At 47.5% G+C, this 27,477-nt stretch overlaps 1 protein-coding gene across 3 annotated transcripts; it reads right to left on the bottom strand.

The window, feature by feature from the left end:
* Positions 1–52: 52 nt before the first annotated feature.
* LOC135899834 (eukaryotic translation initiation factor 4 gamma 3-like) lies at positions 53–27,477 on the bottom strand. Of its 3 annotated transcripts, XM_065429197.1 has the most exons (8): positions 27,236–27,477; positions 25,719–25,759; positions 17,935–17,999; positions 13,142–13,182; positions 5,341–5,826; positions 4,193–4,594; positions 2,877–3,230; positions 53–947 (listed from the first exon to the last, which is right to left on the bottom strand). In XM_065429197.1, the coding sequence occupies exons 6-8, from the start codon at positions 4,244–4,246 to the stop codon at positions 396–398; spliced, it is 960 nt and encodes a 319-aa protein (XP_065285269.1). In that variant the 5' UTR covers positions 4,247–4,594; positions 5,341–5,826; positions 13,142–13,182; positions 17,935–17,999; positions 25,719–25,759; positions 27,236–27,477; the 3' UTR covers positions 53–395. The 3 variants fall into 3 exon arrangements, with proteins under 3 accessions (XP_065285269.1, XP_065285270.1, XP_065285271.1); XM_065429198.1 differs by lacking the exon at positions 25,719–25,759; XM_065429199.1 differs by lacking the exons at positions 13,142–13,182; positions 17,935–17,999; positions 25,719–25,759.

Genomic DNA, 27,477 nt, shown 5'->3' with positions numbered 1-27,477 from the left:
TTTTGCCCCAATGGATGCCGAAATGTCATCTGTGACCACCAAATTTAAAGCATGCGCATAACAACCCAGGTGTCGCAGATTGAATTCTGTGACGGTTGCTTTCATGTTAGCGGCATTGTCAGTGACAACTGCACAGATTTTATTTCTGATAGCAAACCTTTCTAGAGCTTCGTTTATCCAGGCTGCTATGTTGCGACTCGCGTGTGTGCCGGAAAATCCCGGGAATTCAATGAGACACGATCGTAAGCAAGTGGCCTGATCAATGTCATGAGCAGTGATGGCATATAAGCTAGTAATATTAATATTCGGCCATCCATCACACGTCAGGCAAACAGCTGGGGCATCGAGCAGAGCAGATTTAATTTTGTCGTTTCCTATGAACTGCGGGCAACAAACTATTTGTCAGTGTCGTGCGGCTCGGTAAGCTCCAATTGGGAGTCCTCGTCGTTGGAGTTGATTAGCCGCCTTAGGCAGTCGAACATAATGGGCGCCGTCAGCATGCTGAGACTATAGAGTTCTCCTATGAAGCGAATGTTGCCTAGAGAGCGCCGCTTTGACTTCTTCTCGTCATCGAGGAGCTCGTCCATGAGCTTGGCCTTCTCCTCCTCGTCGGTGAGCGCATCAATCTTCTTGAGGCGCTCCTCCTTACGTATGTCATCGCAGGTGTCCTTCTCGAACTCCTTCTGGCACTTGAGTAGCAGCAGCTTGCGGAAGTTGACCATTCGCCCCCCGGGGTCATTGGTGACGGGCACTTCAAACATGGCCAAGTGTTTGCACATATTGGCGCTGAAGTTTGGCTCATCGAGGGCCTTCCCAAACACCAGGTCAATGACCTTGTTGGGGCACTCCTCTGAGTTGATCTCGAGGTTCCGCACCTGCTCCACCAGCGACTGGAACTTCTGCGGCGTCAGCTTGTTCAGGATGCCCCGGACCCGCCGGTAGAGCTCCTGCAGCGAGGAGTTATGGTAGGCCGGGATTTACTGTGCTGCCAGCCTGGAGAACCTCTGCATTGACACTACCATTTGGTACTAACACCAGGTGTAAACTTTACAACACACTTCTGTAACGCTTAATAATTTCTTGAAAATCATAACTGCTGACTTAATACTTAGGGCGAAAAGTCATATCAGGGGTGTAAAGGCAGTTATGGTGCAGTCAACGGGCTTTCCTCCATTTAGGGCGCAGCTGTTAGGTGCCCGTTCCTGCAGCGAGCATTGGCATGTACTGCGTAACCAAGCGAACGAGCACTGGAAAAGATGAGAGCGCGAACGCGGGGTGGAATATGAAAGATTCGAGCCGCAAATGGCGGAGACCAATGAGAGCGGCCCCCTTCAGTGACATGCACACGGAAAAGTGCCGTAATGTGGACCTGCCAAACTGCTGCATGCGAACTCGTAACTAATTTCAGGCGCAGCTCTAATTTCGTACTGTCATCTGCTCACGTCAGCTCTCACTCGCATTTGTTTGGTTTGCATGGTTTGGTATCACTTGCGTTTGTTTTGATTGGCATGGCTTGCGATTGTATTGTAATCCGATTTTGTAGTACTTTCTTGGAGCCATGCGGTGCCAGCACTTACACTGGGACCTTCAATGAACCATCTATAAAAGACGCCGACATGCTTGACCTGCAGATCGGATTTTCGATGATCGCCGCCTCTGCTACACATCTCTTTAAAATTCCTTGCCTCAATATATCGTGAAATGAAAACACATATAGAGCTGCCCTTAAATTTCGTTTTAGGGAGTATCATAATGGTTGGTTAATTTTTTATGATCAGGCAATCTTACTCTCCATCAGCCACTATACTCATAACCAGCCAATGTTGCTAATGTATGTGGAATGCCGCTGGGATCACTGACAAAGGGCAGAAATGAAAAGCACAGGAACAGCCGCTCATTATCATGACAGCTATTGCAAAGCTTCCAGGCCACAGCATCCGTGACCCAACTGCTACTGCACCAAATGGTTAGTCCCTTAAACAGTCGCATCTCGTTACAACGGACCCTGATCATCCGACAAAAAGCGGCTGTTTTGTCTTAAGTCTGTAATATCCGAAACTCCTCATTTCGGAAACTTTCGTCGCGATGTCTAACAGCTTTATTACGAAGAGTGAGCAAACAACGTCCTATTTAAAAAAAAAGTTGCAATTTCGCCCGAAAGACGAAGCATCAATTGCAATAGCAAATTAAGCAAGACAAATGCGGCAGCAGAAGCATGCGAATTGACCTTCGTGCCGTCTGTCGCTTCAACGCAAACTAAACGTTGAAAGCAGAGCACACACAAAGCTACAGGCACTGGGCGCACTTTGTCCACGCAGCAGACCACTTTCAAGATACGGTGGCCACGTTGTAAGCAGCAGCCGCCGGGGTAGAACCGCCCCCGTGCCTCGTGCGCAAAGGAAGACTGCTGACCCTCGCAAGTCAGTTGTCACCCCGTGTCGGCAAAGCAAAAAATATGTTTCATACGCCCGATTTTGGGAAAAAAATTGCCGCTTATTTCATCTGCTGTAGCCAATAGTCCGTTGCAGTGCAGTCCGTTAAAAGTGAACTTCATTGCAAAAATATAGTAGGTTTGGTAACAAACTAAGGGTGACGCACGGTCTGTTAGATCCAAAAGTCTACTGTACACGGGTACGTTGTAACGAGCGTAGACTAATAGCAGCAACTGTATAGCGCTCTAACGCAAGCTTAAACAAATGGTTTCAAATCTACTGAAGTCATGCAAGCAAAGTCAAGGTACACGAAAAAAAAAGCTTAGCTTTGCTGCTCCCTATACATTAGAAACGAAAAACCAAGGCAATTGCAGGACCACCCCCCATCCCCCGTCTCTAACCCCTCCGGCCCCCAATATGTTCTTTGAGAAAGATGCCACTTGCCTCCGCCGCAGCTTCCTCATCCGCAATTTCGGCGGCCGACTTGTGGAAGGGCTTCCAGGCGTTCTGTGCTGCGTGCAGCTTGACATCCTGGTTGAGTGAGCTCGACAGTGTGATTACCTTCTTGGGCTTGTCCTCACCACGGCCAGGCTGCCTCTGCCTCCGGCCAGGCCTACCGCCACCCCCTCCGGGGGGCGGCCGGGCCACGCCATTGCGCGCGTACGGAGGCATGAACAAGTGTTCAGGGTGGGCACCACGACCCATAGGTCCACCACCTGGGCCACCACCCATAGAAGACTGGCCACCGCCCTGGTACGGGCCTCCTCGGGAAAGGTCTGGAAGCTTGTGCTGCATGGCCTGTAGCGAAGAAACATTTGCAGCCACTGAGCATCACAAAATGACATGACGTCGGACAGGCTTTCATCTGATACGTGCCATTAAAGGCAAATATTAGGTCCAGTTAAATTTATAGATTAGTGCAAGAAATAAGCGCTGCGAGGTTTCTGGAATGCTGCACTAATAGGCCACATCAACTTGGTATTTGCCTTTAGCGTTCCTTTAAATGCATTCCAATTAATGTTTACAGAGAACTAAACTATATTATGCTTATGCTCCAGAAACAACTGTTATACAGCCACCCCAACTTCTTGAATTTGTCAATGTTTTCAGCTCAACAATGCGACTCCAATTCGCGCTGTCCAAATCCATTTGTCACATGTTACCACTCAATTTCACTACAACACATGCACATAAAACTCCAATGTTAATGAAACAAATCAATGTGCGGCTCTCACTTCCCTGATACACCTCAGCTGAAGTGCCAGATGAAGCGTATCAATGTACTGGACCAAGGATGTAGAAAGGCGACAGCACCAAGAACCCCAAGAGGGCTGGTGCAATGCCGTGCATTTTCACACTTGCCAACAGTGAACGCATCTCTCTTTCAAACAATGTTCAATGTCTAAAAGTCACCCACACACGGTGAACTTTACGTGAAATATAGACAATTTACCCCAAATTGGCACCTAACAATGCCGTCCACTGTTAAAGGGGACACACAACTGTTGCGCTTGTGTGCATGTCTCCCTCTGGTAAGTGTGCCATAATACCAGCTTCGCAGTGGATGACTTGTGCTTAATGGCCCTGGCACCTACGACACACCTGTGCAGAACCGTGACATAGCTTCAGACAGCATTTGCAGCTAGAGCAGCGGCAAACAGGGCTGCACACCAGAGTGTACCCTTTAAAAGTGACTGCACTGTACAAAGGATGTCAATTAAGGCAGAACACCACGAAATGGTCCAAGTGCAGCAACTTACCGTGTCTTTGATGACATCCAAGTTGGGCAGGCCGGACGGCTTCTTCGGGGACATCGGTTACCCCTGAAGCATGAGCAAGAACTGCGGGTCGTACTGCTTGCGCCCTTCAGGGTTCACAGGGCTCCACTGGTCCTCGTGGTAGCTGTACTTGAGCAGGGGAGCCTTGGCGTCACCGCTCTCTTTGCTGCCGCCAGTGTTATTCTCCTCCTCCTGCTTCTCGACCTCCTCATTCTCTTCGCTATCCTCCATGTCGTCTGCAGGACAAGATGCAAGGGCCTCGGAGGCGTCCCCGTCGGCTTCTGCGTCACCCTTCTTCAATGCGTCACTTGGGGCGGTGGTGGCGGGAGCCGTAGCGGCAGCTTCCCTAGAGACCCTCAAGTTTTCCTCATTGATTTTCACGGCCTGCAATTTCAATGAAAGAGCAATTGTAGGCTGCCGCTAGATTCCGTGCTCTATGGATGCGACATTAGGTAATGGTGCTTCACTTTTGTTTAATGAATCCACAGCCATCATACGTGTGGAGATAAGATAAAACGCCAAGGTAACTATAGGCAGATGCACCATGTCGTCTTGTACTGCCACAGTATAATGAATGTCCCTTCACCGTTTCGCAACCTCTCGAAACAAACTCCAGCTGTTGCATGCATGCTTTCAATATTCCAATAGGAAGTTGCCCGTAGCTACCATTAAACAGCTTATATTGCCAGTGTTGTGTGGGGTAGGAATAAAGCTAGTTTTGTCACATATACATTTTTTTACATTGAACTCGGTCAATGTACAATGAATGGTATACAGCTGCTAGAATCCGAAAAACACATCTTTCTTTGTATCATTTCTATTAAGGACACAAACCCTTCATGGCCACTTGCATGCGTCAACCTCAGTTTTCGCCAGGACAAAGTTCCCTGTTCAATTAAGCAGAGAGCACACAAGCCAGCAAAGTGGGCACTCACGCTCACCAGTACTTATTAGGAACATGTGCTCACTCCCACTCACGTCCACAAACGCTCTGAAACATGAACCTGATAAGGTATTAGTGAGGGCACCTACGAGTGAATATGCCAACCTATGAGTAAGCTACTAGCATTAGTTCAATTGAAGAGCGGTATCATGCATGGCAAGATTCCAGTAACTTGCACAGCACCTACCATTTTCTGCTCCTCATCCTCGCCAGTCGAGGAGCCTGTATGGTCGGGTGACGTGGGCGTGGTGCTCTGAGCAGCTGGCACTGTAGCGGTTTCCATCTCCTCCGCAGAAGGTGTGACAGCAGCGGCAGATGGGGTGTTTGTGTATTTGTATGTATGATGAATGTATGTATGTATTTGTATGTATGTATGTAGTATGATGTGTTGATGAAACTTGAAGGAAATGAAATTAAATTAGCATTCCTTCACTCCCCCTGGTCAGCCAGAAGGTTGCTGAAGCCGTGGCCAAGATGGCCACGATGAGTTTGAGGTTTTCAGGGACGCCGTGCCTCGTCCAGCTTTGGAGAGTTGAAACGACGCGCCGAAACCGCGTCCCGCGAAGGCGTGCCTGAATCCAGGCGATTGCGCTGCCTGGCCTAATCCCGGTTGATTCGAGTCCCAACTGGAACATCAACCCGGAACAAACGAGCACGGCCAAAACGCCCAGCCCTGCAGATAGAGAGAGAAAAGGCAGGGCGTCAATCAGGTTCGTATATTCAACTTGAAGTTGTATGAATGTAGCAATTAGGAGGGCGACTCATATTCAGTCAATCTCAAGTACTAAATGACCCTTCTAGAAACCTCGAAATATATATGTTTTACGCAAATAGACGGTTTAACAGAAGACAAAAATAGGGAATACAAGGCGCTCACAATATTTTCTCCCATTCGGGTCAGTCGTACATGGCTCGTTTAAAAAAAACAGACTGCACCGGTGATCTCGACGTTCGAGATCTGCATGTCGCTGTCGCGCGTTTGAGTCAGAGCGCGACTTTGGGAAAGTCTGATGGTTCTGCAAATGAAAAGGTACCTTCCGCCTTCATACAAGCCTATAGGAATATAAGGACTTCTATTGATAGCGTCGACAAAGTATTACGAATAAAGGTAGCTTTTTGTTTCTTCCTAAACTTATTCACATACTCAAACTACAACGCACTTGATTAACCATTCATAAACAGTTTCGAAATGTTATTTTCTGGTTGCCTATCTATCTATCTATCTATCTATCTATCTATCTATCTATCTATCTATCTATCTATCTATCTATCTATCTATCTATCTATCTATCTATCTATCTATCTATCTATCTATCTATCTATCTATCTATCTATCTATCTATCTAGCCATCTAGCCATCTATCTATCTATCTATCTATCTATCTATCTATCTATCTATCTATCTATCTATCTATCTATCTATCTATCTATCTATCTATCTATCTATCTATCTATCTATCTATCTATCTATCTATCTATCTATCTATCTATCTATCTATCTATCTATCTATCTATCTATCTATCTATCTATCTATCTACCTATCTATCTATCTATCTATCTATACATATAAATGAAAGGATTTTTGACACCAGATTTCTATAACAAACAGAAAAATTACATTTACAAAATTAAATTACAATTACAATGACAAAATTAAAAATTACAATTACAATTAACGAAATATAGGAGGCCATGTTTGTACATACCCCAGGATCCCATATATCTGGTCACAAAACACGATTCTATTGTGCGTTTACGAGTGCGGAACCAATGCCACGATTTTTATTTTTGCTGTGTACTGTAGTTAGGAACCACTCCATTTTTTCCGGATCGTTGAAATTTGAGACTGAAAGAGCTTATTGTACAAATTTTGAAAGAAATTACCGCTTTTACGTCCCTTAAGAAGGACCTCTGCTTATAGTGTAGGATGTCTGTCCAAAAAGTGATAGCTCCGCGTTAGATGTGCTGAAATATGCTGCTGGGACAGTGTTCCGATGCGTCAATTGCTGAATTTAACAACCATGTGGGTGTTGTGACCTGTGAACATGCTAAGTGAACTTGGCAGTTAGCCTTCACCGTCACCATCCGACGAGGTTGTAGATATGCTGACGTATTTATTTTCCTGTTTGCGAAGCGTCGGCCCTACTGCAATTTTGTGCTGATGTCGTGACAGGGGTTATACTGATGTTGAATTGACGTTATGAGCTGCCGCCACTAATTACGGATTATTTTCGTGCGCTTCTCCTTGTTTCTCTGCCTCGAAATATTTTACCCGCTTGTTCGAATTCTATGCACACGAAGAACGACTCTACATTGACTTTGTAGACAGAAACACTAATAAAAGTACAAATTGTCACTTTTTCGCTGTCCGGATGTACATATTGTTACGGTGAAGTGAAGGAAGAAGTTGAAATCGACTAGAGGAAGACAAATTCTGGCAGTTGCCTGAACGCCGTATACACCCGTTGTAAATATACATTATTTTACACTCGTGGGCCTGCTTTCTTCCTGCAACATCTTGGTGGAAGTTGCGGGCTCCAATCACGGAACTTCGTAACGGGCGTAATCAACCCGCCGCGACAATGGCAAATCAACCGACACACGCGACAACACCTCGGCAGCCCGTGCCAACGGTCATCCTCACTCATCCGCGGGACACGGGGACATATTGTGGCGCGGACAACGCCGATGTCGAGGACTGGCTTACCATCACGGTAACGTCATTCGTCACCATTCGTCATCAGACCCATCACGACATAACATTTTTAAAGCGTCGCTTTGCGCTTACCACCGCAGTTAGTCAGCGCTCTCACCTCGAAACCTGCCCAGAGTATGCCCGAGCGTGGTCTATTGATCCATCAAATAAGCTATTGTGTACCGTAAACTCTTATCCGTATTTTCTTTCTAATTTTTTGTTCTGCTGTCTTGCACCTATATAGAATGAGGCGAGATTTTTTCGCGCGATAGTTATTCGTCGCGTGTTTGTGCAGTAAAAGGTTCTGCAGCGCGTCTTTCGTTGCGAAAGAAATAAACAGCATTAGCCTGCACACTAAACGCAGAAATCGTCGCCTTTCCTCGAGATTTACGCGCACTATTTTGCGAGATTGCGTGGTGCGACGTAGCTACGCTGTTAGAAACGCGCATACTGAGCTCTCGCCTATTCTTTGAGGGGCAGAATGCATTGAGCAGAACGACAGCACCACTGGGACCGTTTGCCATAACAATGGGCCAGAAGTGCCCTAAATGTGGTCCCCGCCCGCCAGTCCATCGTTGGTTCCTCGGCCACGAGATAGGACGATTTTTTGTGCGAAGCATATTACGAGAGCTCAACCCAGCTCCTCAGGCGCGGCGGTGTCGCCTTGAAACCACGTGACACCGTGACGTCACGGCAGAGGAGAAGTGGCTTTGGCTCAACTCTTGCAAGACGGGCTGGGTGGGAATCGAACCAGGGTCTCCGGAGTGTGGGACGGAGACGCTACCACTGAGTCACGAGTACGATGCTTCAAAGCGGTACAAAAGCGCCTCTAGTGAATGCGGTGTGGCCTTAGAAACGAGCTGTTTCTAAGGCGTGCGTCTCTTGCTCAGGCGCACATTTCGTTGCCGCGCCGAACGCTGCTTTGCTCGACGCTCACCCCGTCCAATGCGGGGCGCGTAGTCGCTGCCCTGTAGCCCATTGTCTTACACCCCTTGGCGGGTCGACGGGAACGCTGTCGCGTTCCACTCTTGAAGGCGAAGCAGTAATGCATGAGTTGTTTCTTCGTCTAGCCGAACCAAATATAGCCAAGCAACATCAGTTCACCGGGCTAAACAGTGGTTCAACAACTAAAATAAAGGCTAGTATGCTTCGCATCCTGGGCTTAACCTTACCTAAGCCACAGCCATTTTTTTTTTCACACAGGGAAGCAGTCACTGCGGACCTTCGACGCTCGCTTGATCGCCTGCACACGTTCGCAGGGGGCGAAATACACCACTGTTTCCCAGGAGGTGCCCCAAACGCGACGAATCGCAGGCGGCTTAACCTTTAACCCTTAACCTCGGCGGCGCGATCGTCTTCACACGTTTGCAGGGCGAAAGGCTTCCTCGTTTCCCTGACATCGCCCCGACACGCGACCAGTCGTCCTTGAGGTGGCCCTCGCGGTTTGTTGGGCACCGCCTCCGTTCGTTATACAGCCTTAGAGCTTGTCTGCTGCATGCTTAAGAGGCAAGCCTCGTGGTGATTCGGTGCGTTAGCTGACTGACCCAACATGGACAAGACTGCTTCACACACTCGAATAATTCTTTCCCTCAACCTCGGCGCGCGTTTGCCACCCCTGTGCACTGTGCACGTATTCCAAAACTCCCGCAGCAGATGCGACCAAAAGGAGCCGACTAAATCTATCGCTTCCCTATCATCTGAGGGCCTGTATATTTGTCATCATCCCATTCCTCTAAATTTTTCCTGACCAAGCTTCAAGATTGTCACGTGACGCTCCCTCCTCGTTTTACAGCTACGCTGTTAAGGGGTAGTTCCGCCAGGATGGTGTCCGTGTGTAGAAACAAAATCCCGAAGATAGTGCAATGCCGTTCCGACCCGCGGCGGAGGGAAGCAGTCGTCAAAGGGACACTAAAGGGATACTAAGTCGACGTGGACTGTTTAAGTGCCATTCCAGAAACACCTCGTAACGCTTGTTTCTTGTCAAGAAAAGGCTTAAGTTTACGAGTAAATTGCATCTGAAGGGTCCCAAGGCATGCGTACGTGGTACCTCCCCATACGTGGGCTGACACCGAAGATAGTGAAATGCCGGGCCGACCCACGGCGAAAGTGCAGACCGGCATTAAGGGGCCCGCATACACAGCTTCGCTGGTCATCCTTCTCCACAGAGTGGAAGGGCGCCGAGTTTCATTTTTCCTTCCTCCGTGTTTTTTCGCTTTCGCGTGGTGAGCATGGCTGCTTACCAAAAAAAAAAGGAATGAAACGCTGGAAAGACAAGCTTTCAGACAAGACCAAAATGGCAGCGGTGGAGCGCGTAGTTTACGCGCTGCGGGTGGTTGAAATAGGGCGAGTTTAGAGTTCAATTTAAGGGTCCGCGTACTTCAAGTTTAAGTGCATGTGTGTGCATTCGCTGTTTTTTATGCGAAGCATATTACGAGAGCTCAACCCAGCTCCTCAGGCGCGGCGGTGTCGCCTTCAATACCACGTGACACCGTGCCGTCACGACAGAGGAGAAACGGGGCTCCAACTCGCGCCGTCGCTCGCGGCGTCGCGGCGGTATATAAGCAGCTGCGCTTGCCTCTGCTAGACACACACGAGATGAGATGCCTCCTGGAGACAGAGCTGCTCGTTGGAATGAGAAGCGAAGGTTGCGGCGTGCTACAGAGACTGTTTCTAGGTGGCATTGCTACGGCGCAGCGACTACGCGCCCCGTATCGGACGCGGTGAGCGTCGAGCAACGCAGCGTTCGGCGCGACAACGAAATGTGCGCCTGAGCAAGCGCCGCACGTCTGAGCCGACGCCGACGACACCGGCTTTTCTGCGACACGAGCTCCTTAACGCTGTCGCGTTAAAATAAAGGCTAGTATGCTTCGCATCCTGGGCTTAACCTTAGCTAAGCCACAGCCAGTTTTTTATCTTATAATTCGTAAAATAGGCGTATTTTTGAAACCAAAAGTTGCAGATCGGTGCAGAAAGGTCTCAAGAACGCGAAAATAGAGTGTGAGAACGCTATATATATATATATATATATATATATATATATATATATATATATATATATATATATATATATATATATATTCGGTCCTACTTCTTTCTTTCCTTTGACGCGTTTCCCCTCAATAATTTACCGGTTGTTTTCTTGCACTCACCATAGTCAACTACACAAGAGAACTCATATACCAAACAAAAAGAAAAACAAAAAAACCATTCCACTCTGTGAAAATGGAATGGCAGCGAAAGCTGACGATCGACAGTGAAAGCTCTCAAACGATCACAGAGTGGAACGGTTGTCCTTTTTTTTTTATTGTCCTAATATCTGGTCATCGTGGCGATATAGGTACGCACACACACTGGCCTATCACCTAGCTCCGTTATTAAATGTATCCATCACGCAAGACACATGAATGGCTCACACACCTTTAATCAATGGCTCATACCCCCGTAGGACCGGCCTCCCGATTACGACGACAGAACAAAAGTGAATTCCACGCTGGGACGGTGATCGGCAACGGAGCCAGCTGCCTGTGGAAGGCGGCGACGACGACGACGACGAAAGCGCGAGCAGTGGCAATAGTGAGTTCGCGCGCTTGGTGCCGAGAATTTTCAAGTCCTTTCCGACTTAGTTTCAAAAATTTGTACGAAACATTTTTTCTTGAAAAAAGAAAAACATCTGTTCTTACCCGTGTAACTTGTTACGAATGGCCTGCCGAGGTGCCAACATGTAAGGTTTCTCAGGCAGCTGCAGCAGCAGGGTTGGCGTTTTTTGGGAAGCCACCGTCATCCTCTAGCCGAACGGCGTGACTCAGTCTACGGTTTGCGGAGGACGCGTCAGCGATTCTCCGTCGCGGACAAGCCGAGAGGAGTTCGACGAACCTGGCTTTGTTACTGAACCCGCCACCGCCGATATGGTCTGCCGTGAGCGGGGGAGTTCCCGAGGGAAGGTAATTGGCGGCACCCCCCCCCCAAGCTCCTTTCAAGGCGTAAGCCCCGAGTTCTGCGAAGCCCGTCTCACCTCGGTGGGGGCAGTGAAACCAGTGCGTACGTGTGTGTGTAAGCCCTCCCGCTCAAAGGCGGCTCGGCTACGATGCTGGTCGAACCCTTCCCTCACCTAGAGATCTAGGGAGCATGGAGTGTTTATAAGCAGCTGTTTATCGGCTGCTAGGGTGTGCTCGTCAGTGTGCTCGTCATCGTGCTTGTGAGCTGTGCGCTGTAGGAGTCGTCGGACGATCTCGCCGCTGCCACCAGGTGAAGCGGTTGTAGGTCGTAGGGAGGAACTTGGGAGGACAAAACTAGGCGTACAGGGTTTGTTTAGGGTATTTACATTTTAAACAAGAGACATTCGCCAGTCTAGCTTGGCTCCCAAATGGAGCACGCAAAACGAGCATACAGCACACAGCTTACGAGCACGCTGACGAGCACACCTAGCAGCCGATAAACAGCTGCTTATAAACACTCCGTGTTCCCTAGATCTCTAGGTGAGGGGAAAACGGCACTTCACCGCCGATTCGCAGCGTCCAAAGTCAACGCAGTCGACCCGTCGGTTCTCCATTATCTTGAGTCTTGAAAAGCGCATGGGCAGGTTCCGCCAATTACCTCCCGTCGAGAACTCCCCCGCTAACGGCAGACCAGGTGTGCGGTGGCGTGTTCCGTAACAATAGTTGGTCCGCCGATCGCGTTTGGTCACAACGGCGCCGAAGGGGTGTTGAAGTGGCACCTCCTCGAGGTCCCTACGAAATGAGACACCGCAGCGATTGTGATAAGCTTCCAGGGTTCTCTTCGGGAAAGCTCGCAACGCTCGCAGCTGCAGCTGGCTGGGAAAACTTCGAGGCCCGCATCTCGGCAGGCCATTCCTAACAGTGCTCGTATGCTGTATGCTTCGTCTTGCGTTCTCCATTTGGGAATCACGCTAGACTGTCGAATGTATCTCTTGTTCTAATGTAAATATCTGTAAATAAGTCCTGCTCGTCTGGTCCTGTCCACCGAAGTTCCTTCCTACGAGCTACAACTCTTATTACTGGTGGCAGCGGCGAGATCGTCCGACAACTCCTACAACTGTATGCGAGCGGTGGGATCGTCCTCCAAACTCCGACAGCCTGTGACCTCTCTGGATCCCACGTGTGACAAGAAAATAGTTCAAGGGCGCGTTACAGGTTCCCGAGCCCACAGGGGTGTGTGCCATTGAGCTTGGACCCTTTCCGCACTATCACCAGGATCGGCCCACATTTCTGTTGCCGGACGCGGCATAACTAAGGAAGGTTAGTCATGCACAGCTTTCGCTGTAATATATCTTACCACTGCCGTACAGGATGACCCACATACTGGGCGCGCACACGCTGAAAAAAAAAAGAGAGAGAGAAAAGCTTTTGTCACGAGAGAAAAAGAAGAGACTTTCCTCCTTCTCAAGGTCTCGTCGATTGCATGCCCACTCGCCCACAAAATATTACGGGGAGCGCGAGCTCGTGACGAAACGGCCCCCCTCCCCTTCTAGCAGCGCACCCCCGTTTGTCGAGATCGGTCGACGCCTGTGCGCATGCGCGTACCTCCAAGATCGCAGGCGCTTATATGTTTCCGCGCTTCCTCCTTGCGCGCCGGCGATATGCGAACGTAGCCGCGAGGCGCCCCTCCTGCGATTGGCGCTGTGGCGGCTTGGACGGGCAAAACGTGCTTTATACAACGGAAATCGAGAGGTCAATTCCGCCTTCCCTGTTTCCTTGTATGGAGCGCGTTTTCTGCCACGCTCTTCTGCGGGAGAATGCCCCGTTCGTAAAAAGAAAGCAACGAAGATTGGCAACGACAAGGTCAGAAAAAAAAAATATGACTCGTTGCGACGCCGCTATAAGCGGAGGAGGGCCGTTTCGCCACAATCTCGCGCGCCCCACAATATTTTGTGGGCGACTGTACTTGTTAGGCGACACTAAAGTACCTACCGTCTTCATTAAGTCTGGACTGCAAAGGTACATCCTCACTTGCGGAAGTAAGCGCGGGCAAAGCGGCGCGCTCGTTTAGGCAGCGTTTGTGGTGTCGTCTTCTCGTTTCCTGCCTACGTTTTGCGCTGTCAAGCAGGATGGAAAAACAACAAGCCCAAGCTGTTATTCTAGAAAATTTCTTAAGGGCGCGCAAAGCCACGCGCTTATTTCCTCAAATGAGGCCGTACGTTAATTCATTGTTCTCGGTTCGTCCAAGCGCGCTACTGCGGCCGGGAAGTCCAGTCTTGGTTTAGGTTAGGATAAGACGAGATCTGGATTTAAGTCTAGGCTTATAGGCTCGCGCTTTTTGCAATCGGCCCCTGTGGTGTCGACTCTCACTCCGCCAAGGTAACCGCGTGAAGCTGACTTCCTGGCAAGACTGCCCGGCTGCGCATTTCCAATTGCTAGTAGGTACAGCGGGGCGTGGCACTTGCGCGGACGACGGACGCTTGCGCGCATGCGCGAGTAAGAGCAGGTGCGATCGAGGAAATGTCGGCACTTCTGCTCCTTGAATACACGCCTCTGCCTGGGCACTACGGAGGAGTTTCTTGGCGCTCGTTATATGTTTTTTGTCCTATACGCGTGCCGGCAGAAGTCGCGGGTCGCGGTAGTGCTGAACTTAGCATCGCAAGTTGGCTGCTCGACGCAATTATATTTATTCAATCGTGTTTTTGACTAATTTAAACAACGTGTCACTATTTCGCATTATTGGCGGCGCTTCCAGGACACCAAAGCGGCAACGGGCACATCAAAGCTAGAACCCGGACTGGTCCGTGGGTTGGGGCTCGCAGAGGCCTGCGCGTGCCAGGAGAATATAAGATCGGCTGCCCGCTAATTTTTTATGCGAACACCCCCTTGAGAGCTACGGCCTCCGCGGCCCCAACACACGGCCCGCCCTGCTCCAGCTTTGAGCCCTACGCTACCGCTTGTGTGACCCGGAGATTTTGCGCCGACTGTTTAATATAACCTCAGGTGCCCTCCAATGCCTCCGTTTGCCGGTTACATGTGCCCTCCTGGAGCATCGCTTGTTACAAATTCAATCTATCCACGCGACAAAAGAAGTGACCCGCGACTTATACAACACCATTCAGAACCTTGCCCCTTCGGACACGGCGATCACCAAATAGGGCGTCCGTGGCCACTGCCTCACTGCGCGGGCAGCAAGCGGCGGAGCGTAAACGAATTGGACCGCACTCCGTAATGCCGGCATGCCTAGGGGACAAACGCAAACAACACGCGTTAAGAAACCTCCTCTGTTGTTCCTAGGCAGACTCACATAAGGAGCAATAGCCCCCAGATATTCCCCCTCGCACCCACTCTTACTTGCGCACGCACAGAAACGTCGAACGGCGTGAAAAGCGCCCCGCCCCACTGTACCTACTTGCAATTTTAAAACGCTGCCCGGCTCTGCCTCGACCTAACGAAAATTTAGATTTCCTAAGTTTGATACAGCCGGTAATATTGCTACGGACCAGCCCCACTGATGAGAAAGAGGCCAATCGGTTGTACGATTGACGGCGACAATTCTTGAGCTGACGCGAGCTGTCACTTTTCAGTCAGTTATTGGTATTCGTTTGTCTACCGTATTTCTGCGCGTATAACCCACCACCACGTATTAACCGCACCCCGTATCACAACAGCCTTGAAAGAATAAAACATATATCCCCGCGCGCATAATAGGCAGAAATCTCAGCAGAGTACACTGCTGAAATTTTTGCAAAAGCAGTCTCCATTCGCTCATGCGCGACCCATCTACGTCATCATCATCAGAATCAGCGCAGCTAAATACATTGCGGCTCTAGATCTCGCGCGGGGATACTGCGAAGTTCCCCTACCAGAAATTGCCAGGCGCTAGAGCGCATTTATCTCACGTGTAGGCAATTTTCGCCCACTCGTTCTCTGCTTCGGGATGAAGAACGCGTCGTTTAGTTTGTCTAAGTTGACCGATATTGCCACAGTTAAGGGAAGCGGCTTAACGATGAAAGCGGACAAATGTATGTTGTCTGGCTGCTCGCAGGTTACTTATGCGGGCCATGTTGTCGGCTAGAGCACGAGACGGCCGGCCTAGCTGAAAACAGGTACGATTGGAGAGTTTTCACCACCGTGAACGAAAATAGACATTCGTTCATTTTTGGGACTCGTTGGCTACTATGAATGGTACACATTCCGAATTTCTCGCAAATGGCAAGTCCTTTCACGGACACTCTCCTAAAGGGAGCAACAAGTAGCGCGTACTTGGATAATATCAAAGAGAACGCTTTCCAAGGTTTGAAAACGCTTTTATAGTTTCTCGTCCTAGGCTTCGCGCGCCAGACTATACAAAGGAATTCATAGTTCAGTGCGACGCAAGCGACAGGGGAATGGGCGTGGTACTAAGTCAGGTCGGCAATGATAATGGGAAACATCGTATTCTCTATGCCAGCCGTAAAGTAACTAAGAGAGGAAGCCTATGTAGCTCTTTAGGGAAGGAATGTGCCTGTCTAGTCTGGCAGTCCACAAGTTGTCGTGTTACTTGTACGGACCGAGATTCATCCTCAATTTATCACCACTCCCTTCTGATATGGCTCAATCGAATGTCACAGAAAATGGCCGCTTGCTCCGATGGAGCTTTACCCTCCAGCAGCACAACTTCTCCGTTAGTTATAAGAAGAGGAATTTGCGTAGCAATGCGGAATTTAGAGGGCTGATCGGAAACTCATTTTGCGTTTAGGCATCCCGACTAACTTTTGTTGTTATTGTTTTTTCGTTATTTTAAGCGAAAATGATCGCCTCTCATTTAGCAGGACTCCATTCACGATTGCTAACTTAGTCGGCACGAAATTCCTTCAAAATTTTCATAGCGAAATGCAGTATTTGTTGTTTTTGCACTCATGTTTTCTTTGAAGCCTGGCGGGTCTAAAGCGAGATCCGGGATACTTCATCTAAGCTCAAAGCCGCGTTGTGGGCTTCCATTTTCTGTTGCTTCTCATTGTGAGATGTCTTGGGGTGTATGTCAGCATTTCGCAGCTGGTTGTTGCAAGCGACGTCATTGCCCTTACCACCAGCCATTCTCTTCCTGCCCAGTCGAAATTTTCCGAGCAGGAGCTGTTACAATCGGCCAGCAGGGGTAATGGCCCCTCCGGCCCCGCTCCGCCGAATCGTTTCGTAAAGCCCACAATGCTACCCCCCCCCCCCCCCCAAAGAAGGCCTTACGGTGCCACTAAGTCTAGAAACGTTGGGCGGACCGAGTATTGCGAGCTGCTTCGCTATCCCCTTCGCAGACCAATTGGGGCAAGAAAACTAAACGGGCGCTCTATGGCGTTCGACCAGGGACTGCGGTATCGCCACGGCGATTTGACAGACGCGGCAGCTAGCCAAGTCGTGCCAGCTCAAGTCGAGCGTTACAACCCCTGTCTACGAGGCGCCCCTCCTTTCGGTGCGTTCAGTGAAATAAAAGTGCGGGAGTGAGTGCGTGAACCCACGCCCTCAAAGGCGGGTACTTGGAAGACTTTTCACGCTTCGACTGGACAAAGGTTGGACAACAGTTTTCCGTCGCCTGGGGATCTAGGGAGGACAGAGGGTGTTTAAGGAGCCGTTTTCGGTTTGTGTGTTTGCTTCGTTTTCAGTCATGCTAGAATGACGAAATGTGGCGTCCTCCACCCTTCATGTAGATATTGTACGTAAATCCTGCACACATAGTTCTCGGTGAGAACAAGTTCCTCCCTTCAACAACGTCCTGTCGGACGTTGTTGAGTCGGACGGAGGCATGGGTCAGCTACCCCTTTTGGCATGGCATATCCCAACCCTTACACTTGCCAAGAATAGATTTCCAGTGCTTAAGAAAAAGCACCTCTAGCAGTTTCCTAAAGGTTTCAGTGTTGTAGACGCTGCTATATCATCTGGCCGATTATTCCATAACGCAATGGCATGTGGCAATGCAGATATGCTAACATAATCCGCAGCCAAACTTTACTGTTAAATTCTTTGAAATATTAGTGCCGGTAATACGCGCGAAAATACGGTAATTTACTTATTCTCTCTTTCCTCTGCATTTTTCCACTCGTCCACGTCTTTTCACGTTACGCACTGGCGGAAGCAGCGTTCATTGCGCTCGTCACGGAGCTACTCAGCAGGACCTACCAGGTCCTGTCATCCTTCTGGGCGAAGACCCATACCTTGGCGTCCCATGCCATGCCCCGAGTCTCCTGCACGAACACATCAACAACAGGCGGATCTTATTATGTATGAAAATTTAATGTTTACACGTAACATCCCACATCTCAAGTCTACTTCAAAACATACCAAGAAGGATTCATGAGTTCGGAAACTGAATCAAAAGTTAAATTACTCTGCACTGTCCGTAACGGGCACCGGCACGCTGCCTACAATTGCTTTATGCAGCCGCGTGCGGATGCAATTTGAGCCTTACGCCGCACATGCATAAGCCGGCTTGCATGACGCGCATATCACTGAGACAATGTTGCCAATATGCTGAACGGTATTGCTGGTGATGCATTCAACCTACTTGCCCAACTTGTATCGGCAGTTACCGCAGCTGTCGAAGAACGATACCGCTTGGTGCTGGCGTATACTTCAACAGTGTGCCTATCTATTTAGTAAACATGGATATCCTTTAAAACGCCGCTGTCACACACCCCGTAAACGAGGCGCCAGCGCCGGACCAAATTACGAAGCCGACTTTTCAGCTTCCGAAAATAACCCCCCGAAAGCACGGACAATTAATAAGGGGCCCCGTGGTGCGCAAGCGAACGCCGGTTGTGCACCACAGACCGCCCAGAGTTGTCGAAATTCTCAAATAAGCCGGTTACATACGCACTTGCACACTTCGGCTAGACACATCGCAATGCTATTCAGATGGGTACTATTAAAATTCTGGAAAATCATTAACGACAAACCCTAACAGTTCGACATGTGCAGTAGAGAATGAGTAGGGATGCCAGGTGTACGCTCGTATTCACCCGTGAGGGTATTGAGCCAGACGTCCTCGACGTAACTCGAGACACATCTCAAAGAAGGGACTTCTGGAAATGCAGAAGCCCGAAAAACTCGTTCGCAAGCTTGTCAGGGAATCTTCTTGGGCATGCGGTCGTTATACGCGTCACAGTGTGGCGGTCCGATTCTTCCCGACTCCAGCACGGCGCTTTTATTGCCTTCGCCGGCATTTCTCGAACTTTCTGACGGAGTCGTGCTCCCATGACATGAACAAAGCCTGCAAATCTTCTGGACATTTCACGCGGTTTCGGCCGTGTCCACAGAAGCGTCTTCGAAAAGGGTGGCGACTCATCCGCCGGCGCACGCCGGGGCTGTCCCACCCCCTGTGCCATCTCACGCCGTAAACAGGCCAGTGGCCGTATGACCTGCCTCTACCCTCGGCGCAGTTCCGACAGGAAGGCGCGGCCTCGACTGGAACGACGTGGATGCCCGATGTTCCTGGTCGCTAAAGCACGTCACGTCAGACGGTGCCGGACGATGCAGTTTCGCTTTCCCGTCTCGGATTAATAGCGGACGCGCAGAACAAAGTGTGTAGTTTTTGTATGTATATGGCGTACATGGTCGTCTTGAGTAGACGGGGCGCATAACCACAGGGGTACAATCGGTCATGAACCAGGTGGTTAAATAAAGCGCATAAGGACAAAGGAAACTAACAACTTCGAATTTGAATCTTACAAATGAAAATTATAGCCCCTGATTAGGCAGTCTTGACGGTAAGCAGAGCGATATGTCTCTCTTTACGTGTTGCGAAGCATTCCATTGCCTTAAACTTGCCGTGATCGCAAGATTAATGGAAGATCTGTCAGAAGCAGTTGCGAAAGTAGTAACAGCCATGCAAAGCGACACGATAACTAAGTGGAAGAATTCTTTTTGCATCAGGAACCATGGAGCGGAATCGTTTCCTCCTCGTTCTCATTTGTTTTCCTCTGTTTGATATCAAATTTGGCACTGCTGTAGGATCGAGTGCACATGCAAGCAATACCTTCTGAATGAAAGCGAATCTCCAGAACTCTAATTTGGAAAACGTCTTCATTGCTCAGCTTCTAGGAAACTACTTTTACAGGATCCGCTTCGATAGTGTAGCTTAAACTTGGCATTTACGAGAGTCGTTTCCTTTCGAGCTACTGTTCCATTTTTCAACTAAAGGATTATTTGGGGAAAAATTTTCTTTTGACGAAGACAAGGATTTTATGCCAAACTGGCGTACTTCATATTTTTCTGTAATATTCACCTGTTACATCACCTATTACATTCACCTGTTACATTACACCTGTTACATTCACCTGTTCACCTGTTACCTGTTACTACGTACTTATATTCTCTAATGCCGCTTTTCTATATTCAGTAAGAGCTTCATTTCAATTTATATTTTTCACTATTCACTTTATATTTGTGACCCCTCACACCTCCCAACATGTTCGTCAATCAGCCAGAGTGCGCTTCGACCGAAGAATACACAGCCCACAAATCACTGAAACCACTTTTAAGGCTGTTTAGAGACATTGGCAGATAGGAAGGAAAGTGTACACACACGCCTCCGTGTAGATGTCCTCGTTATCAACGGGCCTTAGCAATCCTGAATGTGTCTACCAGACAGCCCGAGTTTCAACGACTGCTAGTCTAACCACTACTGCGTTCCCACACTGCAAGGGTGAGTCAACATGAGAGTAGGTGGCTCCACACAGGCAGAATCAACCAACATATTACGCGACTCAATCGGAGGATATAGGATAGATCATGATGATGACGATTACGTAACAATTTCCCAAAGCCACTGAGCGCTATAGGCGACGAACTTAGCGATACCATAACACAAAAATATGCAAAATAAAATACGAAAAACAGGCTTATCATCAATAAACAAACTGTACGTAAGTCTTTCATTTTAAAATTTCGTAGGGACTTTAGCGCTGCACATTGTGCCATCATTTGCTCGCGCTGTCTTTTCCTTCCTGCTTTCTGTTTTAAACAATACAACTCCTTCGAACTTAATACCTTTACTTAACTGCCATTCCCCGGTGCTACCGCCGTGGTCGTGTTATCGTAGTCATTCCAGCAGCGTCATCTGGCTTGTACCACGCCTTCGTCGCGCCGTTATCGTCATACTGACGTGGTCAGGCCGTTTCCGTACCATTGCCATCTTTTCAGGCACGTTATCCTATCGTACCACCTTTGCCATTTCCATATAACTCATTCGTCGCCATGTCATCCTATTCAGGCTATCATTCAACAGTGATTACGCTACAGCTGTCACCCATCGCCGTTGTCACGTTGTAGCCAGTCACCTCCACTCATTCGTCGTCATACCGTCGTGGTGATGGCGCTGTTGGTCGCTCCGTCATCGTCGAACCAGCTTCGTCATCCGATCCTCCTCAAACCGTCGTTGCGTCGCACAGTCGCTTGTCGTCACGCCATGCCACATCGTCACACCATCGGCATTACGCCATAGCGTCGTCACACCGTCATACCACCGGTATCGCTGCGTCGCTGTCATACAGCAATCATCGTGCCGTCATGGCTGACCATGGCGTGCGAATGTCAAAGTCGGTCTGAGTCAATGCGTGCCGCATATAGCAGAAGCAATGGAAATCTTAGGCTGATGACTACAAATGGAAAAAAACAAACTTTATTAAGCGCTATGGTGTGTCGCTATACTGCTCCAATGCTAATCGCATCAACGTCGACAAACATCGTGAGTTGGGTTCTATCGGAATTTTCATGGTTTCCTCATTTAGACAAGAATTTTATGGTGTGGTTATTCTTTCTCAGTCTACAAATGGTGTCTGCAGTAAGAAATATTCAATTTTTTTTCGCTACATATTTGCGTTGACTAAGGCCCATATGTACGTGTTTCTTAGTTTTAGGTTGCACTTCCCCGAACATAACGATTTTTTGCCTGTAGCAACACCCTTGTTTCTTAACAAATACCATGGTGTGTGTTGCGTAGTTCTACTGAAGGATAACCAACAACCCAACTTTGAATCAACAATACCGTCTCTTTCCGGAGAATCGGGGTGCGCTTTACACCTTTCGCAACCTGGGTCAGGATGTAACCTCTGAATATCCTGGGTACAGATCGTAAAGCTCTGCCCCGGCACTTGAACCGTATGTAGGCCATCTTGTGCGGCTGATGTCCTTGGAGAAAGGCCATTCTAGAGAAAGTGCTTAGAAGTGTTTAGGTACGACGCGGTCGTCACGTGGTGCTTGTTGGGGACTATAATTGCGTTTTCAGACACTCGAGCAGATCTGGAGGGCGCGGGCTTGGTTCGACCATATTGGAACACACGGGAATTGCGCCGTGTCGCCCAGCACCTTTCGTTGCTGGATACATATCGGCTTTTTCGTGGGCCTTCGTTTGTCTAGACGGGGCGACGCGGCGCGTCGTCAAGTACGTTAGACCGTGCATACGTGCCACGCAATTTAGGCAAGTATGCATCCCACAATCTGATGTGGTAACTTTACGTTCATATCCAGTTTATATTCCCGACCACAGACCGATTGCGCTTGAAGTTTGCTTCCCTCGTTCCTCATCAGTGATGCCTTGGCGCCTCGACATCCGCGTTCCGCATGCCGCGCGCTCGCGCTCCTTTTCGCCAAGTCTTGGGCGCCCCTCTGTCTGGACATGACCCAGAGTCTCGGCCGAGACGCGTTCAATGTGCAGTGGCGTCTGCACTGCTCAGTCGAAGGACGTGTACTCAGACGACGTATTCCACAAGAACTGGCGGATACTGCCACGAAGCTCCGCATTGCCCTTCGGGCCATTCAAATGACTCCGCTAATGCGGTCATGACAGCGCGAGCTACGGAGGCGTTTCCAACGCCTCATCGCAGCGTCGCCTTTGTCAGGTGCAGCGTGGCGATGCAAACGCAGTCCTTGTGCACACCCTGAAGTTCTACGCTTTGCAAGAGACTCGCATTTTAGATAGTCGAATGCATTCGGTTCCGCGGCCCCAAAAGCACTTCCGGTTAGGTCGCCTCCCGCGCGTGATTATTCGCTCTCTGTATCGCATTTTAAAAACATCGCGCGTGCGACTATGCAAATGGATCAGGTACTCAAGGAGTTGGCTGCCTTAGGTCTGACCTGAGGGCGTTGAACGTCTTCGTGCAGAACCGTCGGCTGATGAGGTGAAGGCGGGATTGTCCACGAGTGCACATGAGTGCATAAAGTGAGCGCATAAAATTAAAAAAAAATTTGAGGACGCTTAAGCTTCGCCTTCAAGAGTGGAACGCGATAGCGTTATCGCACCCCGTTCGCACCGCGCACTAATTTTCGGTCGGCATGCTCTTGAGTCACAGAAATACATAGTTTTCAGATACAACACTTCTAAGTCCACAGCACAAACTTTTTTTGATTATTTGTTCCAGGAGCACCATGCAGACAAATCCCCGAAGCGAATACAATGCTTTCGCATTCCCACATGTAAGCAGTCCTAGGCGTGTTTGTCGATTTTTTTTTGTCAACTGTATGCCTTTATCGTTTCTGCACTTAAATACTATGAATAACTTCCTCTGCGGTTTCATTGACTTCATTATTTGTTGCCATCTTATGCTTGAATAAAGCTTTAATATTTTAAATTATTAGCTTTTACGTGCCGAAACCACTTCCTGATTATGAGGCACGCCGTAGTGTAGGACTCCGGAAATTTCGACCACCTGGAGTTTTTGAACGTGCACCTAAATCTAAGTACACGGGTGTTTGAGCATTACGACCCCATTGAAATGCGGAGAAAGCCTAAAAGCAGTGTGAAGAAACTAAGGGCCGTATAATAATAATAATAATAATAATAATAATAATAATAATAATAATAATAATAATAATAATAATAATAATAATAATAATAATAATAATAATAATAATAATAATAATAATAATAATAATAATAATAATAATAAGCTTTATTTTCCATCAAAACGATGGACGGGCCATGGGTAAAAGCTGCTGAACAGCTTGACTAGAGCCCATGGTCCCCTCTACAAGGCAGTACAGGAGCATACATGAAACATACAGGAATCTAACAAAAGGCAAACGCAAAATTGATTCGATTTAATGTATCACAAGGAAGTCAAATATTAAAATTGTTCAAAAACATGACATATCACGTGGTGCAGTTCGCGAACTGTAGTGCGACCTAAATCAATTCCACATTTATTCAGATTATTAAGAAGATTAGGCGAAATATACGATAGTGTACCCATAGAATAGTTAGCACGGGGAGTGACTACCTTCCAGTATTCAGACTGACGTATAGTATAGGATGTAGGCTTTATTTCTAGCTTGGCTAGGTCGTGAAAGAAATTTCGATTTTCTTTTAATTCGCACCCAAAGGCAACAGTTAGTATATAGCTAAACAATTTCCAGACAGCCATTATATCTGCTTTAATGAACAGAGTATGTGTATGAGAATTGTAGGGGACATCAAAAAGAAGCCTAATTATCTTTTTTTTTGTAGGATGTACACCTTTGTTAAGTTAGTTACTGTGGTAGATCCCCATACTAAAGAGCAGTAAGAGAGGTGAGAGTAAAAAAGAGAATTATATATCAGCTTTTTTTACGCTGAAAGGTAATATCGACCTACATCTGGATAAAATACCAACGACACTTGACAGTTTCGTGCAAACAGAATCTACATAAATATCCCATAGCATATTTTGCGAAAACGTGACCCCAAGAAATTTAATACTACTTACTATTTCTATTTTTCTGGTGCCGTAGGTAAGATCTACGTTCATATTTACCTGTTTTGATTTCGGTCTAAATAGCACAACCTTAGTTTTGTTGATGTTAACCTCTAACTGATTTGCTACAGACCATTCCAGAAGTTTTACAAGGGCGGAGTTTGCTATGTAGCTGATTTGCTCACAGTCTGTAGCGGAAAAAAATATGCTGGCATCGTCGGCGTACAATATATATTTGGCTTCAGCGCATGTATTTACCAGATCATTTATATACATATTAAAAAGAAAAGGTCCAAGAATGCTGCCTTGAGGCACTCCTCTTACAATCGGTTTTAGGTCGGAACAGTGCTCACCTATTTGAACATACTGCCACCGATAGCCAAGGTAAGATTTTATAAAATTCCAGCAATGGCCACGCACTCCATACAATTCAAGTTTTTTGAGTAAAATGGAATGAACAATGCAGTCAAATACTTTCGTGAAGTCAATGTACAGGCCCAGTACAACCACCTTACTTGATAACTGCGATAAAATAAACTCTTTTTGTTCTATCAAGCCTAGTTCCGCAGATCTACGCTTTCTAAACCGAAATTGAGCTGGGGATAAAAGGTCATATTTCCTAAAAAAAAATTGAGAGGCGCTCATGAATAATCTTTTCTAAACCCTTTGAAAATATTGGCAACACTGAGATAGGGCGATAATTCTTGATGTCATTTCGATCACCTTTCTTGAGCAATACCGTAACCTTAGCCGCCTGCATTCTTTGTGGGAAAACGGCACTTGAGAAACAAAGGTTAAATATATGGGTAAGAATCGGTGCGATAAGAGATCGGTGCGTCGATAGGATCGGAGACCGATAAGATCGGTGCGTCGTAGTTGGGCCTGAGCTAAAGCTTCCTCTTAAAACTTTAGCTCAGGCCCAACTCCGACGCGGCCTATTGAAAAACCTGTAAAACGCAAAAACGTTTTCGGGAGATAACCCCTGGACAGATTTTAATGAAATTTGTTGCATTTGAGAGAGAAAGTTAAATTCTAGTGACTGTTGGAATCGGAATATCGATTTGTTTCCTAAATTTGTTAAACAAATTTTCAAAAATTCGAAAATTTGAAAAAGAATAGAAGCACGAAGTTTACAAATTAATAGCGCTGCGTCAAGAGCAGATATTGCGGTTCTGTAAACGGCATCCATTAGATCATTCAAAGCGGACAAATTCGATATGTCATTTTATATCTTACGTGAACTTGTTACGTATGGGCAAGCGCCAAAGCAGGAACAACTGCAAAGACAGGACAGGATAGTATAAGATATCCTGATAATGATGAAGCCTGAAATATATATATATATATATATATATATATATATATATATATATATATATATATATATATATATATATATATATATATATATATATATATATATATATATATGGCACAAACCCACTGTGGGGGATAGGCCACGAAACGATTGGTAATATGATTGAGAAATGAAATAAATAGGTAATGAATACATAAGTAATAAAAAGGAAAATAAATGAATAATCAAACATGATAACCAAACCGATAATAAATGAATTAAACCAATATATATTAGGTAGGCAGCCTTGTTTAGATAGTAATAGAAGATAGTAAAGGATAGACGTAAAGATGTGCACATTAAATTTTGAATAATAATGTTATTAATATAGTAACTTTGAATTTGTCTTTTAACTTCATATTTTCTAAATCTACAATGTATTGTAAAAATAGACTAATGTTGAAAAAAATCAAAATATTAATAAGGCAATCTTTCTGTGTCACAGAGGACATTATAAATGGCTCGGCAAACGTTCCAGTGGCTGTATTCACAGGCGTTGCTCTAAGTGAGAGTATTCTAACAGTACTGCATAAAGACAGTGTGACATTTAGAAGCGGAATTTCTAAGCATCGTTTACGGCGAGTAAGAAACCACCGACACGATAAGACTTGATCGATGGATTCCAGCTCATTGCAGAGGAATCATACAGGGGATACCGCCAGACGACATCTGTGCAAGTAAAAATTAAGTGGTGGAATACGGCAACGGGCAACCTCGTGAACGATACTTCGAATTGCCGGTTAGGACACCATTGTCGATTCCAAGAATAATTTAGATGCATAAAAGTTGCAGATTTTACTAATCAGTGGCTTTTGTCGTCTTCGGTCAAAGAAAACTGCGTTATATCTGGCTGCAGTAGAATATGCGCACTTGCCGGCAGCAGAGACATGGCCGGACCTTGTAAAGAAGCTCGTGCTTAAGAATCGGCTGTTTCATTACGACGAACGAATTTCATTCAGTCTCGGTGGCCTGATACCTATATTAACTGAACTAAACTTAAGTGGAGAGGAGGTAATGAATAAAACGTGTTCAAAGGTATCGCGTTAAGCGCGCTGCATACAGCAAGAGAATCTCCGACAATCACAACTTTTTTAACACGAAGGGGTAATTTTCGCAAATCGAGAACCATTGCCACAAGTTAGGCCTGAAAGGCTGACGTGTAATCTGGCAGGCGGACTGTTTCTAATACCGCGCGCTAGTCACTTCGCCTTGCTCGCTCTGTTTCCTGTGAACGCTGACATATCTTCTGAGCGTGACCGTCCTTGCCGCACTACAGACGCGGCCGTATCCACCGACTCACCCGGCTAACCGATCTCGCACGGTGATAATGTGGATGGGATATAAAGGCGTCACCACTAACTCCTTTCCTCTACCGATTGTTCTGTCGATCCCTTACCTGTCTGTCCTGGTCACTGGCCTTTGGGAAGGTATTCGAGGCTTGCTGACCGATGCGTCGAACGAGGCCCACGCGACCGCTGATTTGGAACGCGCGTTCAACGGCGTTTACCAGCCGCACGCGACCTCGCAATTTTCGTCTTCTCATCCTCGGCCGCCGGTTTGGCGAGATGCTGTGGTCGCGAGGCTGCTTCCGCAGGTACAAATATCGTGTACAAATTTTATCTTCGAACCACGCAAAGT

This window comes from Dermacentor albipictus, chromosome 2 (genome assembly GCF_038994185.2).
Source record: "Dermacentor albipictus isolate Rhodes 1998 colony chromosome 2, USDA_Dalb.pri_finalv2, whole genome shotgun sequence".
Classification (NCBI taxonomy): Eukaryota; Metazoa; Arthropoda; class Arachnida; order Ixodida; family Ixodidae; genus Dermacentor; species Dermacentor albipictus.
The sequence above is the reverse complement of the archived record's forward strand: the minus strand, read 5'-3'. Positions and strand labels throughout refer to the sequence as shown.

Bases quoted from the DNA above. Each gene is read 5' to 3' on its own strand.
- LOC135899834 (XM_065429197.1), bottom strand. From the start codon at position 4,246: ATGTCCCCGAAGAAGCCGTCCGGCCTGCCCAACTTGGATGTCATCAAA. The intron at 3,231-4,192 runs GTAAGTTGCTGC...TCTTCGCTACAG, and splicing joins TGGATGTCATCAAAGACACG to GCCATGCAGCACAAGCTTCC. The intron at 948-2,876 runs GCAAGTGGCATC...TCCTCGCTGCAG, and splicing joins ATGAGGAAGCTGCGGCGGAG to GAGCTCTACCGGCGGGTCCG.